General features: G+C 34.6%; 1 protein-coding gene across 1 annotated transcript in view; it reads right to left on the minus strand.

Annotated features, from left to right (window-relative positions):
- LOC145242098 (glutamate receptor 2-like) overlaps positions 1-19,861 on the minus strand; it is a 1,575,989-nt gene that overhangs the window by 297,129 nt on the left and 1,258,999 nt on the right. Inside the window, exon 5 of the mRNA XM_080105053.1 lies at positions 14,050-14,103. Within this exon, the coding sequence (XP_079961179.1) occupies positions 14,050-14,103 (54 nt within the window). The remainder of the gene's footprint in view (positions 1-14,049; positions 14,104-19,861) is intronic.

Genomic DNA, 19,861 nt, shown 5'->3' on the forward strand with positions numbered 1-19,861 from the left:
CACGCATAATGTAAAATACACACGAAGGAACATTACAAAAGTCATACATAGTAAGTGATCAGCGGCTGGACCGCTTTTGTCCCTTTTCCATCCTGATCTTTTTCCTCCTTCCTAGTACATGATAATGATGATGATGATGTTGACAAATTCACACATAATTTTCCAAATAACTCAAAGTACGAATCAACGAAAAACAACAGTCCAATTGATATGATTTACAGACCTACATACATACATACATACATACATACATACATACATACATACATGCACATGCATATAAAGAGAGAAAGAGAGGGTGATGGGAATAGGTTTAAGATAAATAGATAATCACACTAACTCTACGGTAATAATATTCATCATTTTATAATTTATTCAATATGTTAAAATTAAAAGCAACTGATTAAAATAAGAAATAAAAAAAAAATAATTAAAACTCCTTTCCGGTCAAATTTGTTTATAAATTCCATTTCCCAACGATAGGATTCCTTTTATCTTAAGACTTTGATAGTTTATAGATTGATCTGCTCGAGACAATTCGGCCACGTTCAGTCTGCGCCAATGGAAGGGTCACTATTTTAAATACCAAAATTATGAAGGATCAATTCGATCATTATAACATGTGAATATATTTACAATCATGAATAGAAATGGTAACTTTTAGGTTTTTCTGGAAGCATCAGACTTTGAAATCGTCACGCATAATTGAAGGCGTCCATTCAAAATTCAAGCAGTGTTGTACAGAATGGAATATATTTATATTAAAGACGGGAGGTCAAAGATATACTTGTTATTTCTATTCAACTAGCAAGCGTATAGATTGACAAATTTATTCTTCGAAATACATTCGTTTGTTTTTATGTATTTTCGTTTTGATTTTTAGATTCGTTATCAGATCTATAGGAAAAGTATGTACGTATCGGTCGATCACGCACTCAAAAAAATGTATATTTTTAAAATTGCATTTTCAAGCCATATTAAAGTTGTGTTTATCGTAACAACATCTCTAAATCTACTAACACTACTAACGCTATAATAAGATTCTTTTGAGATCTTTTTTATCAAATTGTCACTGTGCACACAGAGCATTTGTCCATAAACATTTTAGATGATGAAAGAGGAACGAATGACGTAAACGGAGGGCAAATAATAAGAACAATAGTTAAATACGCTGAATGATATACATAATTAAAAAGAGGAGAAAGAAAGGAAAGAAATGAAAACGATGGGATGGGGAAATAGGCCTAGAGTAAGAGAGAGAGAGAGAGAGAGAGAGAGAGAGAGAGGAGAAAATAAGAGAGGGAAATGAGAGATATGTGTATATTATAGGCATCACAAAGTATTGTGATATCCTTTCACTTTGCGAAAAATGGATGTGTTAAGTGTTTTTTACACACTGATACGGTTGAGCGTAGTTAACGTTAAAATCTTTCTATTTTATCTACCTATTTATCTATTATACAATGCTGGCACAACGCATCTCATGTCGGCTACTACTTACCTGACATTTATTGATAAGTAATCTCTACTTATATATAAAAGACACTTTGTGTGAGTTCGATCCTTATGGACTCCAAAACGACTTTCATACACATGTACCTTATATATTTTATCTGCCTATTTATCTATGATACAATGTTGGCAAACTATATATAATTTATACAGCCTTAGATGACAAGTGCATCAGCGCACAAATACAAGGGATCGGCATACAAAACAACTGTAATAATGTGCGCGTTCGAAATTAATGTTCCTATTTTGAGCATAATTGACCCTGTGTACTTAACTTTGCATTTACATTTTTATTCAGGAGTTATACAAAAATACTTTTATAACATCAACAGTACGCTCTCTAAAGTGGAATGTACCTATTTACAATGCCTCCCCACGGGACAGAGTTAGACACCAGGGTCGTTTTTTTAACGTGGAGAAAAGGTTAAAAAACGACCCTGGTGTCTAACTCTGTCCCGTGGGGAGGCATTGTAAATAGGTACAACTGTGGCCTAATTGACTGCTGGGAGGCATATGAAGATTCCTCCTAGTGCACTTCGGTAAGTTCCTGACTAGAGCAAACAATCTATTAGTTTGATTAACCAATGGGCGATTTCACCGATTTCGACGACAATAACAGTATTGAAAGTATAGAGCATTCGTTGATCCTAATTCAATCCCGAGCAACATCCGGTCTCCCTGCTAGTAAGATATAGATTTATTTCAAGATAGAAAAGTAGCAATAATCTATTTGATTGAATAGTGTCCTTGTTTTATAAGTACTTCAACGGAACTTGCCATATTTTATTCCATAAATGAAAATACTCCTTACACAGCCAGACTTGCAGTAAAATATAAGCGGTTCCCTATAGATGCCGAACTATTTCCTATTCTGGTTGTTTTTAATGACATGTTAACAATTATAAGGTACTCTCAGGTCAATGTTTTTTATTTTCACAGTTTTTATAGTTTCTTTTCTTTGCGAAGGTCTTTGTTGAATGTGGAATTTGATTATCTATCTATCTTCTATACTCCTATAAATTCGTTTTTCTTTTGTGTGTATTGATATTCATATTAAAAACACTCTTTTCTATTTATTTAAAAAGAAAATACAATTTTCTTATATATCGGTTGTGGAATTGCATTCACTAGCACAAGATCTAGCTAATTTGCATATTCTTTAAAACATTCATTTTAATTAATTCCATATTAGTTTTTTTCGGTTTTCTTATGGGATGATCATCTTTAGTTAACTATTACGTGTAATTATATTCGTGCAGTTATTCTACATGATTTATACTTGCATAATATTTGCGTAAAAAGCTTACAGTAAACACAAAATTGTTTCAATATATATTTATGTATGCGTATATATTTTTGTTTAATGTATGTATGTATGTATGTATCTATCTATAAAAGTGAACGTGTCTGTGTGTGTCTGTGTGTGTGTCTGTGTACATTTCCCTACGCGATAAGTTTGTCAATTTTAAGTCTACAGACTCGAAATACACAATTGATATACAGGGTAGTGAGATTTAAGAAAATCTTGGTAATCCGTTTTCGGCCAGAAATTTGGAGATTAAGGGGTCAAGATACAACGATTTGACCTTTGAGAACTCTACCAAACTCCTCCGCCACTTTTGGGTCTAAGCACTTGAAATTTTTGATATAGGTTCCTTGGTTGGTTGTTGGTTGGTTGGTTGGTTTTTTGTTTTACGGCATATTTTTCAGGTTATTTAATGCCGAATCCAAAGATTTTGAAGAAAAATTTTTTAATAGAATATATTTGTTGTTTTCAAGTCGGTTTCTATTTAACCCATAGTTGGGACCCTAACAGGTACTACCACTCCGGGTCAGAGTGGACATGGGAACAATGGCAATTAAAGGGTGACTCCACACTCCCCAAAGCCCACAAGCTGGGGGCTCACCACTGGATATAGTTTAAGGTCATACCCAGGACCATTGATCTAACTTAATAACTTGATTTAAGCCCAAAACAATAAATGTTAAGGGGGAATAATAAGGGTCAAATTAAAAAAAAATGACCCCTGCGGCCTCTACCAAATTACTCAGACAATTTCTGGTATAAACATTTCAAATTTTACATAAAGGGTATTCAGAGACAGGGCAAGCTTTTTAATCGGTTTGCGTTGAAAATTAGAGCTACCAATATATAAATGTATGTATGTATGTATGTTTGCATGTCTGCCTAAAACTTTCAACAGAGGCGACGGATTTTCACAAGATCAGTATCGTTTTTAAGCTCGACCCTTCAGATGACAAATACCGAAAAATTGACTAAAAGCATTAATTTCTTCACCCTCAACTTGTCACTTTTCTGCAGGAAGGGGTCGCTTTTTTCGCCGATATTTTCGAAAGTCATCCCCTCTTTTCGATTGTCCAGCCTTAATTTAAACCTACGTTACTTCCGCTTTGGCGGTGGTCGTAACAGCAAAGACGTCACGTTTTTTTCTCGTTCTTTTCCTCTTTCGCGGTACGGGTTCGAGCCTACCTTCCACTTTTTTGTTTGCTCAACACACACCTCCAAACACCCGGGCAACGCCGGGCACCTATGCTAGGATATTTGAGCGTATTTGATATTTTTTAGATTTTGGTATGTTTATTTTTCTCTTTCGATATTTTATTTTTATTAAATTCATAACTTAATAAAAAATAATATCTTCAAAATTATTACATTTAAAAATTTAAAGTAATACATTTATTATAATCCGAACGCAAAAATCTATGATTTCAATTTGAAGTTTACTAAATAAAAACGTCTTTTTAAGAACCAAGTTACCCACACTATCACATATGCAATTATTATCAATAAAACGTGCTAGAAATACAACATGTCTAAGTTCTATAAAAAAATAACCTTTAAATCTACTGTTATATATTTATTATTATTATTATTATTATTATTATTATTATTATTATTATTGCTGTTGTTCTATTTGTTGGTGTTATATTGTTATTTGTTATTATGACTTATTAAGAGGTGAGTCTTAGTAAGAGTCTTAGAGAGTCTTATTAAGTGTAGATGTTGAGTTCTGTGTTCGGCTTATGAAGAGATTCATATATATAAAATGTTCGTACTTAGAAGTGTAGATATGAGATGTAGAGTTCACATTGTGTATGTAAAAACATTTTAAAACACATGATATACAAGACATATAATGACAATTTTCACTTTACCGTTTGGTAGAATTACAACACAAAGACGACGTTTATAAAAACACATGATGGGTTTATTTCTTTTCCGACCGGCCGTGGTTTTCTTAGTCAAGAATTCAAAGTTTTACATTCTATGTTTCAAAGGTGACCGTCTCGCTTCCAGACGTTCGACTCCCCATGTCTGGACTCCCGACTGTCGTCTCTCGTCCTCAGACTCTCTCTCCGACTCTCCCTCAGTTTCTCTCCGCTTAACTTTAAAGTTTCTAACTATATCGAGAACTTCCCATTTTCCATGACGTCATACACCTGTTAAAACATGTGTCTTCTTTCACGTGTTCTGGAAATGCGTGTCCAAAACTTTTTACTTTGTTTACAAAAGGAATTTTAACTTATATTCCCAGTAACCTATATTTCCAATATGTTAAAAACATGTTTATTAAATTATCTTATAGTTGCATTCTTCAATTGAATTTCATAACCGATTTGACAATGCACATTCTTTTCTTAAAACTATTTTATCTCTAAGCTAAACAATGGTTTGTTTTTTACATTCCATTTGCTAATTCTCTCTCGTAATCTATTTCTAAACCTAAATTACGAGGTTCGAATTTCGTCTATTCTATTTCATTTTCATTTTAACTAAATCTCTCTATTTTTATACTTACATGACAAGGGGACAGCCCTTATCATGTAACACTACAACTTGATAATTATACTTTTCTAGGCGCCCAACAAAATGTCCGATTGCGCCACGTTTTATTAGTACATTACAAAATGGACTTAAACGAATTTCAATCAAAATATTTTATGGGTCCATTCATCCTCTGAAAGCAAGCATGGTGTCATATCTTTTCGTTCTCCATTTATTTACATGTAAATAACATTTGTACATTCGTGTGCCTAAGCTGTTTAAATGCACGCAAACAATCATATTAAATAATCCCTGCCAATACATATTTTTTAGGAAAGCACACACCTATGCTCTGCACGTGTCATCTGCCTCGGGGATTGGAAAAAAGGGTCGGGGAAGAGTAGATAATTCTACGTTTAGGAGTTATACCCATTTGAAACTGAATAATTATAATTTAAAACTAAGATAATTCGTTCCCAGCAGAAATAGACACAAGATAAATGTATGATGTGGAGAAAACTCAGATCTTTGAAACAGTGACTTTGAATTAAGACAAAAATAAAAATGGCCTCAGCCTAGAAGGATTTATCCTACGCTGACTGAGGACGGAAAATGAAGTTTAGTATCAGAATAAAGACAACTCTTTGATCCTGAACTTCTCAAATTTCAAAACTTAACAAAATTCTACCCGGATTCATTTTCTAGGACTTCTAAAACTTCTAGAAAGTCTTCATGGTGACTTTTTATGAAAAAAAAGTTACAGAACGAAGAAAATAGTTACGCTTTGAATGGAGTGACGTAGCAAATCGTCATTTTTCATTTCGGTTTTCGGAAAATCCTACATTCGCTTCTTTGAAAGCATCATAAATACAAACATGTTTACATGGTTACAGTATCAATCATAAATGTATTTACGTGTCGTTAAACGCCTTCAAAATATGAAGTGCAACATTACTACTTGTTATGTGGAGATAGGTAACCAACCCGGAACATTCTACAAAAGGAAACGAGTCACCGGTTTTCACCGGGCCCTTAAAAAACAGAGACTTCTTCCCTGAACATTAACACGCTGTATTTGTCTCTATGTAAACACGCAAATAAACTTCTCTTTCAGTATTCAAACCACATTGTATATTTATTTATTCCTTTCACGGAATACTTTATCTTTGATTGTCCGAATAATAGGCCACCTTAGGACATATCACTATTATTTTTATTCTTTTTCTAAAACACATTATGTAAACAAGTAGTCAATGTTTATCAGTTTTTTTTTGCAAACGTTAAAACCAAGTTGTATTACGGGGTTTGTTTCAAAACATATTAATATTATTTTCTTTTTTTTTTTAAACAAAACAAACCAATAATCTTATTTACTATTATAAAGAAAATCCATTTTTAAACAACTTTATAAATATATCAAATTACAACTAACATAACATCGAATAATATTAAAATAAAATAAACAATATAGAGAAATCGATGCAAAACACAGTTCAAATCAAACACATCAACAATATTTAATATTTACGCACATAGTGAGTAATTTCCCCTTTCGTTCGTTACATTCTTATTGACGGCTCTTCATTCTTTCTCTTTTATTTGCATGGTTACCTCTCTTTTTTTTAAATCCGTTTGTATATGTTTTTCTTTGCCTCCATTATTTTACCATCAAATATTAAACGAAATTCAACAAATAATTATTCTAATCCTTTTTTTTTTCTTTACACCAACGGATGCGTGTCACCGAGGTAGAAGGATTCATTTTCATGGAATTATCTAGCCAATACCAAATGATAAAAACTCCGTTCTTTTTATTATTCATCATTTTACTATAATTCTTATAATTCGTATAATACTTCCAATATAAAAAAAAATGTTATAACACAACAAATGCAGTCATTTCCGCGTAAATCGAATCTGCATTGTTTTGAGACATTTTGAAAATCTTCTCTTCAAATGACAGCCAAGAATGAAAATAAACTTATCAAGATAGACGGGTGTGTGGATGTCATGACAAATCGGATACAAGGATAAGAGGATTGTTAACAATTATTGCATAAAACTCATTAAATATGAAAGCTTTTAGCGTGCTGAGCATGCTTAAGTCCCTCACCAATCGCCATCGTGCCATCACCTTTCGTCTCAGTCGAATACATTTCGTCTCCTTCATGTCAACCAGCGATTAATTGCACTTGATTTATGGTGATGCCATTGGCGTCCAAAACAGAAGAGATTGTGAAGTCGACCCGACGAGCTGACGGCTTTCTCTCGATTCTTGTTTCCTGTGCGTCATTTCCGTTGTTTAGCAACATCGTCTTTCATGTCTTTCGATATTCCAATTTGTTTCTCCTTTTTTTTTGTTTTCAATCTCAACGTTTTCTCGTTCTCTCACATACTCATAAACATTATGCAGAAGTTATTTATGTGCCCCATTAACGTTTATTACCTCTGTCTATCAGACGGAATACGGAGAGTATTGTAAACTCTGGGACAGAAAATATAACGGACCTCCTTTCCCCATTTTTTACAGTTAAATGTCACACACAGGTTGTGCAGCAGGTGAATTCTGTATATTGGCATAACTAAGTAAAGGCTTTAAGTTAGTATATATATAATATATACGAGGGGCGTGCAATAAATAATGCCCCTGACCCACTTCCAATTGTCTGATCTAGCTGAACTTTTGCATGTGCAATGATTTATATCTCTACGGGTTATGTGGCAAATTACAGCTCTGAACTAATTGTGGTTTCTGTTTTACAGGTGTTTGAACTGAGTCAGGTGTTGAATGTCGAGCAGTGATCCGATTTTTGTATTTGAAAGGACGCACACCACAGGAGACTTTTGATGAAATGAAAGAAACCTATGGTGATGATACCCCATCATATGACCTTGTAAAACGCTGGCATCGTGAATTCAAAAATAGCCGGAAGTCTGTGGAAACAGCTCCCAGACCTGTCGCCCCCCTTCTGCCATTGATGAGGCATCTGCCCGTCAATTACTATTCGCCAAATAGCCCAAGATGTCCAGATTAGTACAGAGTCTGTGGAAACTATCATTCATGACCATTTGCATATGCATAAGGTGTTTGCCAGACGGATTCCCCGGTTGCTCACACCATTCCAGAAGCGAGAACGCGTCAAGCGCTCGAGAATGATTTTGGAGATGTGCCAAGATGATGAGTCAAAGTTTTTCAAAAGACTGATTACACAGGATGAAACCTGACTCCATCACTATGATTCAGAGGCCAAAGCCCAGTCAATGCAGTGGAAGCACTTGGACTCACCACCTCCAAAGAAGGCAAGGGTGAAGCCCTCCGCTATCAAGGTCGTGCTTACAGTCTTCTGAGACCAGGACGGAGTAGTGATGACAGATTTCCTGGCAAAGAGTACCACAATTACAGGAGCCTATTATGCTTCACTTTTGATGAAATTAAGGGAAGCTATCAAAATAAAGAGGCGGGGCATGATCAGTAAAGGTCCCTCCTCCTGCAGAACAACGCCCCGGTCCATAACTCGCATGTCGCCAGATCAGAAGCACAGGCGTGTGGTTATGAAATCCTTCCCCATCCTCTCTACTCTCCTGACCTTGCACCCTTTGACTTTTACCTTTTCTCAGCCATGAAGTTGTTTTTATAAGGAAAGCGTTTCCCAGATGATTCAGACTTGATTTCTGAAGTCACGTCGTTGTTGGAGGACCAACCTGGGGTGTTCTACAAAAACGGCCTCCAGAGCTGCATCAAACGATGGGAGAAAGCCATAACTCTGAGTAGTTCCTATGCAGAGAAAGACTAATTACTGTGCCAAGTTTCGTTGCTCTACTTCTAGGGAAGTGGGTCAAGGGCACTACTTATTGCACGCCCCTCGCATGTATATATATATATATATATATATATATATATATATATATTCAGGCAAACATTATTAAAAACAACAGAGATACCTTGCTTGAGTATTCTTTTTTTCATTTTTTCGATCTTTCGTAAGATTTTTTTAACTTCAAGATGGAAGGTATTTACAAATGTTCCATGGTTCACACGAGCGCTTTCGATTCTTTCGTGAATCATCATCAGGTGGATATATATATATATATATATATATATATATATATATATATACATATATATGTCTGTGCATATGTGTGTGTGTGTGTGTGTGTGTGTGTTTATATGCATGACATGATTTGAAGACTTCAAGTTCATGAAAATGTTCATGGATACATGATGATAGTAACAATAAAACGTAATAAAAAGAAAATTTCTATTGAATTCTTACTGATTATCATGTAAAATATGAACTAAATTATGAAGTTTATAATATTAGATATTTGAAGCAAATATTGAAATGAGTTAACATACACTTTTAAAAATATTTAAATTTGAACTCAGCCTAATATACTATGTACTATGCTTTATAATAATGTTGAGCCAACATTTTTAAATATTAAGGTTCATAATTTGCAGTAACAACTTTTACTCATTTCAGCTGTGGATTCTTCAGGTTCATTAATGATTTTACCTTGTTTGATTAGATTTTCATATCAATGTCTTTTTCATTAGCATAAATGACTCCGAATTATTGTGCGTGAGTAAAGATCGCAGCCTTATTTCAACAGTCATAGTTTAGAAAAAAAAACCTATTTTACCGTTACAACGAATAATTATGTAGCATATAAATTTTCATATGTAACTGCATACATCCTATACTCAGATAACAACTTAAAAGTACATGGCAAACAATTCTTACATATTGTCTTGGTTGATTTTTACGCAACATCTGTATACTCTCTGTCTGAATCATTTTCATTGCCATTGATATTCTCTAGCAACCACCTTTTCAGCTATTTGTAGTTTAATGTAAATAAAATCAGTTTACCCTGTACTCCCACTATGTCAATTTCTGATACTGCATTAGCAATCAAACCTAGCTCCACATTTTGTGGTGATGCCAAAATTTCAGAACACCTGTTTAGAGAAGAGACGGGAATTTTCTGATCGTGCTGCTCATAATACACGCATCTAACTCGCATGATGGAGAGTATAGTATCAGCTACTGCATTATAGTATGAAATCTCAAAATGTTTTTTTGTCTGTGATACTATCTGGTGCTGAGCGACTAGATCTGATTGTTGAAATTGAGAAATGTTAACTTCTAATTTCCAATTTGCATGAACAACGAAATTAGATGCTGGTTCAAAAATGCCAATTACCTCTCATGAGATTTTTTCAATATTTTCAGTAGCTTTGTTAATAATGCGTCAAGCCCGAATGATATCCAGACCTGATGTCTGCAAATAATCTGATACTGATGTTGTAATTTCAAAAATCTGAATGGATGTAAGCGCCATTAAGACGGTTACAAATTTGCGCAAGTTTTCATTCAATTTCTGTGATTCATAACAAACTGACTGTTTGAAATGAGTTGCTTCATTTGCTGCAAGTTTGAAAAAAAATTCTCATAACTGATTTGTGTAACTTCCAAACAATTTTCGAAGCCATTTTTCATTTCTTGGTTTTGTCTGCATATGCTCTCCCTAGACCCTCACCCTTTTCAAAAATGTGCACAGTTCAGTGGGCAAACAAAAAGACTAACTGTCGCAACACGTACACTGCTTGCATCAGTAATCGTCAGATTTAGAATCTGTGCTTAATAGCAAGTATGTGCGTGACTTGAGTTTTCATAAGTGCACAAAGACCAGAGTAAACATCACATTATCTGCTCCATAAAATTAATCTCTAATACACTGTTCCCATATTAGGCCTATGCCTGCAAGTAAATTTTGAAAAGGTTGTACAAGTATTTTCCACTTGAATTATCCATATTACCAGGTGAATTAGTATTTCTATAACTCTGTCCCAAACAACGTATCTAAGGATAATGACACATTAATCAGGAGCAGAAATGTATTGGATATAGTCAATTTATACTGAAAACATCCTTGCATTTTTACCTCCTCGCAGATTCGTTTTTGACCATGTTTGAAATAACATTTATTTTATTCACAGTTGTATTGCTTAAAAATGTTACAAATTTGCATGTAATTTCTTAAATGAATATTTTCGCTTGTCCTGCAAAATGACTTTTTTCAAATGTTGCTGAAGGTGTGGATTGTATTCTGCAAGAACTTTTACAGCTTCTAAAAAACTAACAATCTCGTGATTGTTTTAATCAAATGCAGCTTCTCTATGTTTGCCACAGTAAGACAATACTTGACAACCGATATAAAATATGCTATCAATTACACACTTAAAAACAGACCGACGCTGAAGAATTGTTGGGTTCTTAAGGAGAGTTTTTCCTTTAACAAATTGTGTTGCATAGATCAATCACACGAATTCAGAAAATATGCGTCAGTGAAATGCTTATTGCACATGCTCTTTTCATGTTCAAACAGTCTTTGTGATGCGTCTCCAGTAAAAAAAAAACCCTGGATATCTGTGTCTTTCGATTTTTCTCGGGAGCATACATCAGAAAACGAGCAATGGAAACTCTTGTTTTCTTCCATGTATATTACTCAGTTTCTATCAAGATTTATGTACTGCCTTGTCGGTTATCTGGAAAATACATGTCTACATATTTATTTCTTATTCTTTTGACGATAATTACAAATAAACGAAGTCGGATATCTATGGCGAAACATTTCCCAAATGATTTAGGAATTATGTTCTTTACTCAATGTAACGCGTTCTTTATGAGGAACCTCTATATTTATAAATTAGCATATATAATTATGCACAGACAACTGTTTTGCCGTAATATAGATTATCAGCATGGCTGAACTTAGCTAAATTCGAAACCGAACTTAGCTAAATTCGACCGCAGTCACTACACTCTGGCATCTTTAAGATGATGATGACATATGCCATTGATTTTATATATATATATATATATATATATATATATATATATATATGTATATATATGTATATATATATATATATATATATATATTTCAGGCAAATAACTTTCTATGAGAATCATTTACTAATGCTCCGAGAATTCAGCACAAATTGTGTGTACGATCATTTCTGAGACGATATTGTTTTTTTATATCGAACCATATAATCACTACAGAGAATAGCCACTAATGTCGAAGTTAAAATATATCATCATGACCAATGGGAAGACATCAGACAGTTATACATCAGGAGAGTGAAGATATATCAACGTAATTATATAACAACTAGAAACTTTGATAAATAGTAGAGAGTAAAAATATTAGAGCTCAACAATGAAAATGAAGATTGTTTATTTTACAGACATAAACAAAACCTGCACTACAACAATATTTTAATAATTAGTGATTTTTTTCTTTCAGGTGAAATGTTACAAAAACGAGCTAGAGAATTAATGAATAAACTCGTTAAATTAAAGATATTTTTTCTTTCTATAAATATTTAAAGAATAATTATCTTCTAGTCAATTTAACTAAAATTTTGAAAATTTGCAGTGTAATACATATACTTAGCTAGAATTCAGGTAAGTACACGTAAATTGCATGATGCTTCACCAGTGTTCAAATTTAAGGACTTAAACTTCCGTATTCTTCGAATTCTTCGAATGCTCAGCGGCAGGTAAGTCTCCCTTCAGATTCTAACAGTAGTTAGCAACCCATCTTTTTCCGGTCCTGATTGAATACCCCCCCTGCTCGTTCAACAGGAAACCGGCCCATATGTGAAAATACGAAGTGCATCTTGACGCCCATATGTTACGGTCCAAGTTTTTGAAAGCAATCAGCATGTTGTCGACAAGTTGTGTGCAGTTTCTGGCCTTATTGTTGCCAAGAAAGTTTTTCACTACCAGAACAAATGCATTCAACACTTTCAGTTCCACTTAGTTCGTTGAGTTTTCAAACTCTAGTCAAAGATGTCAGTTTTTAATTCTGTATGATTAACTCTGGAAAAGCCTGCCACAAGAACATGGAGCAGTCACCATCTTTATCCAAAGCCCTGGCAAACTGCTTGATTAAGCCGAGCTAGATATGCAGCAATGAGAAGAGTATTCTGTCTCTTTGCACCGGAGAGTTGTTGATGACATTCCTTTCTTTATTGTACAGGCCAGTTCTTCGTGAATGCTGAGCACTAATGCACCAATTTTTGAAAGATTTCCAAGTTTTATGACTTAAACTGGTCCCTCACACAGAATTGTCGGACTTGAATTCTTCGTCATTAAAATAATCATTACCAATCAAAACAATTCTCTGACATGTCATTTTACACCAACTTCTAATAAAATGCTCCACGCATGCGTACATGTGAACGTCAAAAACTACACCATTGCCATAGCTAAAAAACTTGACCTTTTTGAGCAAAACCAATGTGATTTTTGGATTTCGCATCAGATTCGTCCTAAATCAGCTGAAAAAATAACGGAAACAACAAATTTGTGTTTACCAATGAAAACCGCTTTGGATTTGAAAGCAACGGTCCTAATGGTGTTTGGATCTTCTGTATTACATATATGTACACATAAAAATGAACTGGTAAACTTTGAGCAACATAACCCAAAAGCACTGTATACTTTAATAAAAAGGTATAATAATAGAAATATAATAACATACATATATATATTGACAAGTTTCACAGGACATTCTTAACTTTACAGAAGTTCGAACTAATGAATGAATTGTTTTACTTCACTTTAATTTTCTGTTTTAGTAAATAAAGTCATCTTGAACTTCACACTCCTCAGATGTTGAGACTTATGTAAATTTCCCCAATGCAGAGTGAGGTGATGAACTTAATTACTTACCATTGTTCCAAGTAGGTAATGGTATCCTTCTTTATTCATTCCAACTTCGCTTATCTATAAGTAAACGTAAATATAAACAATATCATTTATATAAATACAACGTAAGAACTGAAATAGCTGTGCGAAGAAAAAGGTATAAGAACGAGAAAAGAAGCCAATGTACATTATAATGATAACACACACACACACACACACACACATATATATATATATATATATATATATATATATATATATATATATATAGGGTTCCTGGATATGATGCAAAGAAATCGGTAAAGTGGTCAATCATATTTAAAAGACACTTTAATTCCATTCAAATAATTAAACACTCACGAATGAAAATGAATCGCAAAATGGTGAATTGAACTTCATTCGTCCATTTGTTTTCATTTAATGAGCCCTTGATTATGGTAATTGAAGTTAACAGTAAAATGGTAAAAATGTCAATCTATGTAAATGAAACCATAGTCCGTCTCGGAAATATATATTACAATATATAATTTTGAAATAGATAAATTATATATATATATATATATATATATATATATATATATATATATATATATATATATATATATATATATACTCAATTGAACATCATTTTTCGTTTTTTTTTCATTCCGTGAAATGAAACGACTGCATTCAAATAAGAACTATGTTTTTTACTGCTAGGTGATATTACTTAGTTTTCCATTTATGTAATTTCAGTTGATGAGAGATGCGAGTTGGTGACAGTCGAAGGCAGATCGTGGCTTGGACTGGATCGAGAGAAACGTGAAGAATTGAGATAAGCTGACATCAACTAACAAACATTGCTTCGACAAAACATATGATGGAGCTTAGAGTGTCAATGTTGTCACCCCCCACACACCGTACAACTGATATTTGTAGAACGTGTCGAAGTCTCGTTTTAATTTAATAATACCTGTGAACCGATGGGCACCCTTTTATCGACTGCCACTTGTAGAGACGGCCAAAAGAGATAATGTAAAAGAAGAATTCCACGAGAAACAATGTTTGTGTCGGTGATTGACGAGCGGGGGACGTACGCCGGGTAAGAAAAATCTGCAAAACTGAAATCACAAACAAGAACAAAATTACGGCAATTAACCAACTTGCCATGCCAGTACTAACATATAGTTTTGGCATTATTGACTGGCCTCAGAAAGACATAAATTGGCTTGACACAAAGACAAGGAAAATGTTAACCTTATACCGAGTTATTTATCGAAATCAGTGCATGCCTCGTTTGTACCTACCCAGGCGAGAAGGAGGTATGGGACTCTCGGAATTCAATCATCAACACAGAGCCACAATCGTCAGCATAGGTCAGTACATAATAAGTTCCTGTCACCCCAAGCTTATGAAAATTAAAGACCATTATCAGAATCGAGCAAGTAGTACAACATCTATAACACAACTTGCCACTCATTTTGGAAAAGATTGCCTTACAAATGATACTGAGAACCCAAACAAGCCTGCCACTGACATAGCCCAGAAAAGTCGGAAAAATACACTAGCCAGTTCCATAGTGTTAAAACAGAAGAATGGACCAACCATAAACGGGCAAAATACCTACCGACTGAACTATCCCAAGAATATATTGATAGGGATGGTTCCCTGGACTGGCTCAAAAGAGGATCCCTCCATTACGACCAAGAGAGGTTGATATTGGCTGCACAAGACCAGGGCCTCATGACAAACGCCTTCAAAAAGATATGTGGTCTAAGCAACAATAATAAATGCAGGTTCTGTAGCACTGAGGTTGAGAGTGTGGGCCACCTGATTTCTGGTTGCAAAGTCCTACTTGGAGACGGTTATTATACAGATCGCCATAATGGAGTTTGCAAATACCTTCACTGGAAGATATGTAAGAAACTCAACATTCAGTGTAGTAAAAACTCCTGGGAACATATACCCGAACGAACAGTTGGGAATGACAACTACACTATTCACTATGACTACATAATCCCTACTGCTACATATCTTGAAAACGCAGCTGTTAAACCAGATATAGTGATTTGGGACAGAGCAAACAAAAAAGCGACCGTAATAGAGGTCAGTGTACCCAATAATACAGGGCTTAACAGAGTTGAGAGGGAAAAGATAACAAAGTATCAAGGACTTATGTATGATATGAAACGAAATTGGAAATTAAAAGACGTTTCAATTATACCAGTCATCATAGGAGCAACTGGGCTTATGAAAAAGAACTTTAAAAAGTACATAGCAAGCATACCCGGTGAACCAAGTGCAAGTGAAATACAAACGATTGCACTGAAAGGGACGGCTAGAATCCTGAAAAGATCTCTTGGTTGGACTCACTAAAATAGGGGTAAATATCAGACATCTGGTTGGATGTCCCATCCCCTAGAAGAAAAAGTTTAAGAAAAATGAAAAAAAAAAGACACATATATGAATGTTATCTATTTGATTTAATGTTTACGTACACTGGGTGCTTCTTTGAGTACTTTTCTGACACGAATAACTTTAGTCTTAAATTTGTTTGGTCGCATCTGTTATTTAAATTCTTTGTCACCGTTGTTGCTATTCTGTCTACATCTCGAATTATGATACCAAATCAACGGTTTTAAAAAAAAATTCAACATCTGCTCACTGTAATGTCGACATATTCACACCAGTTCATCACTTTTCTAACGTTGACTCAGGTCCTTTCAATAATACGATATGCAAGTAAAAATAATTAGCCAGTTGTTATTGTAAGCAAATACAAAAATATTATAGTTTCGCTTTATTTTATGGCGAACATGATATCGTACAGGTAAGATATCTGACTGCTATCGAAACAGTCCATTTGTGAATCTCCATTTGAAACAATTGCAATGTGTAGCTACACTGAAGAGATGTGATATGACGAAACAGCTGTATGTGGAAGAATTTATATATATATATATATATATATATATATATATATATATCCCTTACTTTTCAAAGAATAGATACACATTTTAATTCTTCGTTTCAATATATATGGTTTTATTAGCGCTAACTGGGTAAAAATGTTTCAGCCCATCTCTGGTATAATAAGTATATAATAGTATTAAATTTTAATCATACAAACTTGGCAGATCATTAGCGCAAGAAAGTGCATAAAAAGTGCATAAAAAGAAAAAGTGCATAAAAAAGTGCTTAAAAAAGTGCTTACTAAATCCAATTTTCAAATTCTCAACAGCCTTGAGACACGATTTTTTGTTATACCTCTAAGAAACACTATTCGTAATGTATAGATGTGTTTCCCATGATCAATATTTTATAGTGTTAAAAAATGCACTAGCGTTAATCTTTTTGGCGCGTGTACAATGTTTTTATACGCTTGCTTGATTTGTATTTGAGTTTCCTAGTTTGTATGATTACAATTAAGAACTATTATATACGTATATATCAGCTATAAACTGAAACAATTTGGACGCAGATGTCACTAAAAAAATAAACGTCACTAATGATGTCACTAATAAAACAAACTCCACATTATGTCACTAATAAAACACAACGTCACTAATGATGTCACTAATAAAACATAACGTCATTAATGATGTCACTAATAAAACAAACGTCACTAATGATTTCACTAATAAAACAAACGCCACTAATGATGTCACTAATAAAACACGTCACTAATGATGTCACTAATAAAACACGTCAATAATGATGTCACATAAAACAAACGCCACTGTCACTAATAAAACATAACATCACTAATGATGTCACTAATAAAACAACGTCACTAATGATGTCATAATAAAACATAACGTCACTAATGATGTCACTAATAAAACAAACGTCAATAATGATGTCACTAATAAAACAAACGTCACGAATTATGTCACAAATAAAACATAACGTCACTAATGATGTCACTAATAAAACAAACGTCACTAATGATGTCACTAATAAAACAAACGTCACTAATGATGTCACTAATAAAACACGTCACTAATGATGTCACTAATAAAACAAACGCCACTAATGATGTACCTAATAAAACAAACGTCACTAATGATGTCACTAATAAAACACGTCACTAATGATGTCACTAATAAAATAAACGCCACTAATGATGTACCTAATAAAACAAACGTCACTAATGATGTCACTAATAAAACACGTCACTAATGATGTCACTAATAAAACAAACGCCACTAATGATGTACCTAATAAAACAAACGTCACTAATGATGTCACTAATAAAACAAACGTCACTAATGATGTCTAATAAAACAAACGTCACTAATGATGTCACTAATAAAACAAACGTTACTAATGATGTCACTAATAAAACATAACGTCACTAATTATGTCACTAATAAAACATAACGTCACTAATGATTAATAAAACAAACGTCACTAATAAAACATAACGTCACTAATGATGTCACTAATAAAACGAACGTTATTTATATGTATATATATATATATATAAGCAAAAATGTATGTATGTATGTACGCTTTTCCTCGATGTCCACAAAAGGCTTCTTTCAGAGAAGCGCTTGCTCGGTTCACAACTTCTTAAAACTTTTTATATCATCTATAAATTGTAATATCTCAGAGTTACCCACGGAGCTCGCCTGTCTATTTAATTTTATTGACTTTCAAACGTTTATTATTCGACATTTCCCGCATCGACTCTACTCACAGGCCGAAAACCCGCATAGACCGAAAGCCCCCCCCCGCTTCGGCGGCACGGGGGGACAAGATCAAAGTGTAGTATCTGTCGGAACAGATACTGCAAGCTATGACTAGCAAAGACCAGATGTGGGGGAAACACCACATGCCTGACCATTAACCAGCTCCCATTTCCCACCTCTCGGGAGCTGGTCCCCTTTTTCCCTTCCCCCTCCCTTCACTCCTCACATTAAAAATCGGCCTTGTGCCTAATTTGCTCGGTGGGGGAGCAAATAAATACCATCTGTTCCGACATGCTGCAAGCTATGACTAGCTAAGACCATATGTGGGGATAACCCAACATATATGACGTTGGTTACTGAGGGGGCAACCCTTCATACCAACAGTTACTAATCCAGCTCCCATTTCCCACCTCTCGGGAGCTGGTACCCCATATTCCCTCCCCCCTATCTCCACATTAAAAACGGCCTTGTGCCTAATTTGCTCAGTGGGGAAGCAAATAAATATCACAGCCCCAAAGCCCCCCGGGGCTCGGGCGACAAGATCAAAGTGTAGTATCTGTTCCGACAGATGCTGCAAGCTATGACTAGCAAAGACCATATGTGGCGGTAGCCCCACATATCTGACCTTGGTCACTGAAGGGGCAACCCTTCATACCAACAGTTTCTAATCCAGCTCCCATTTCCCACATCTCGGGAGCTGGTACCCCCTTTCCCTCCCCCCTTCCCTCCATCTCCACATTAAAAAACGGCCTTGTGCCTAATTTGCTCAGTGGGGAAGCAAATAAATCCAATATACCGAAAGCCAGTTGTCTCAAGAGAGCTAAGTAACGTTTGTTCAATGTCAACTTCGTCATATCAGACTGTAGCTTTCATTTCGCCCCTACTAATAAACAGAGACCGGGTTTTTAAAAACAAACAAACCGGTTTATCACCTCATTCAACCGTCCCGCACAAAATGCTTACTGCTGAATACCTATCGCCGTCACGTCAATCAAAAACGCGCACCTGTTTTTTTTAAACACTTTACTATTTTCCAACTGCGCGTCGTGAAGGCTTCGTTTATTTTCACGGGCACCTGTTTTTTTCACAGTTTCGGGTTTTTTTCACATAACCCGAAAAACACCGGGGCAACGCCGAGTACTCCTCGCTAGTTACTAATAAAA

This window comes from Euprymna scolopes, chromosome 1, assembly GCF_053919585.1.
Source record: "Euprymna scolopes isolate OS-2025 chromosome 1, ASM5391958v1, whole genome shotgun sequence".
Lineage (NCBI taxonomy): Eukaryota > Metazoa > Mollusca > Cephalopoda > Sepiida > Sepiolidae > Euprymna > Euprymna scolopes.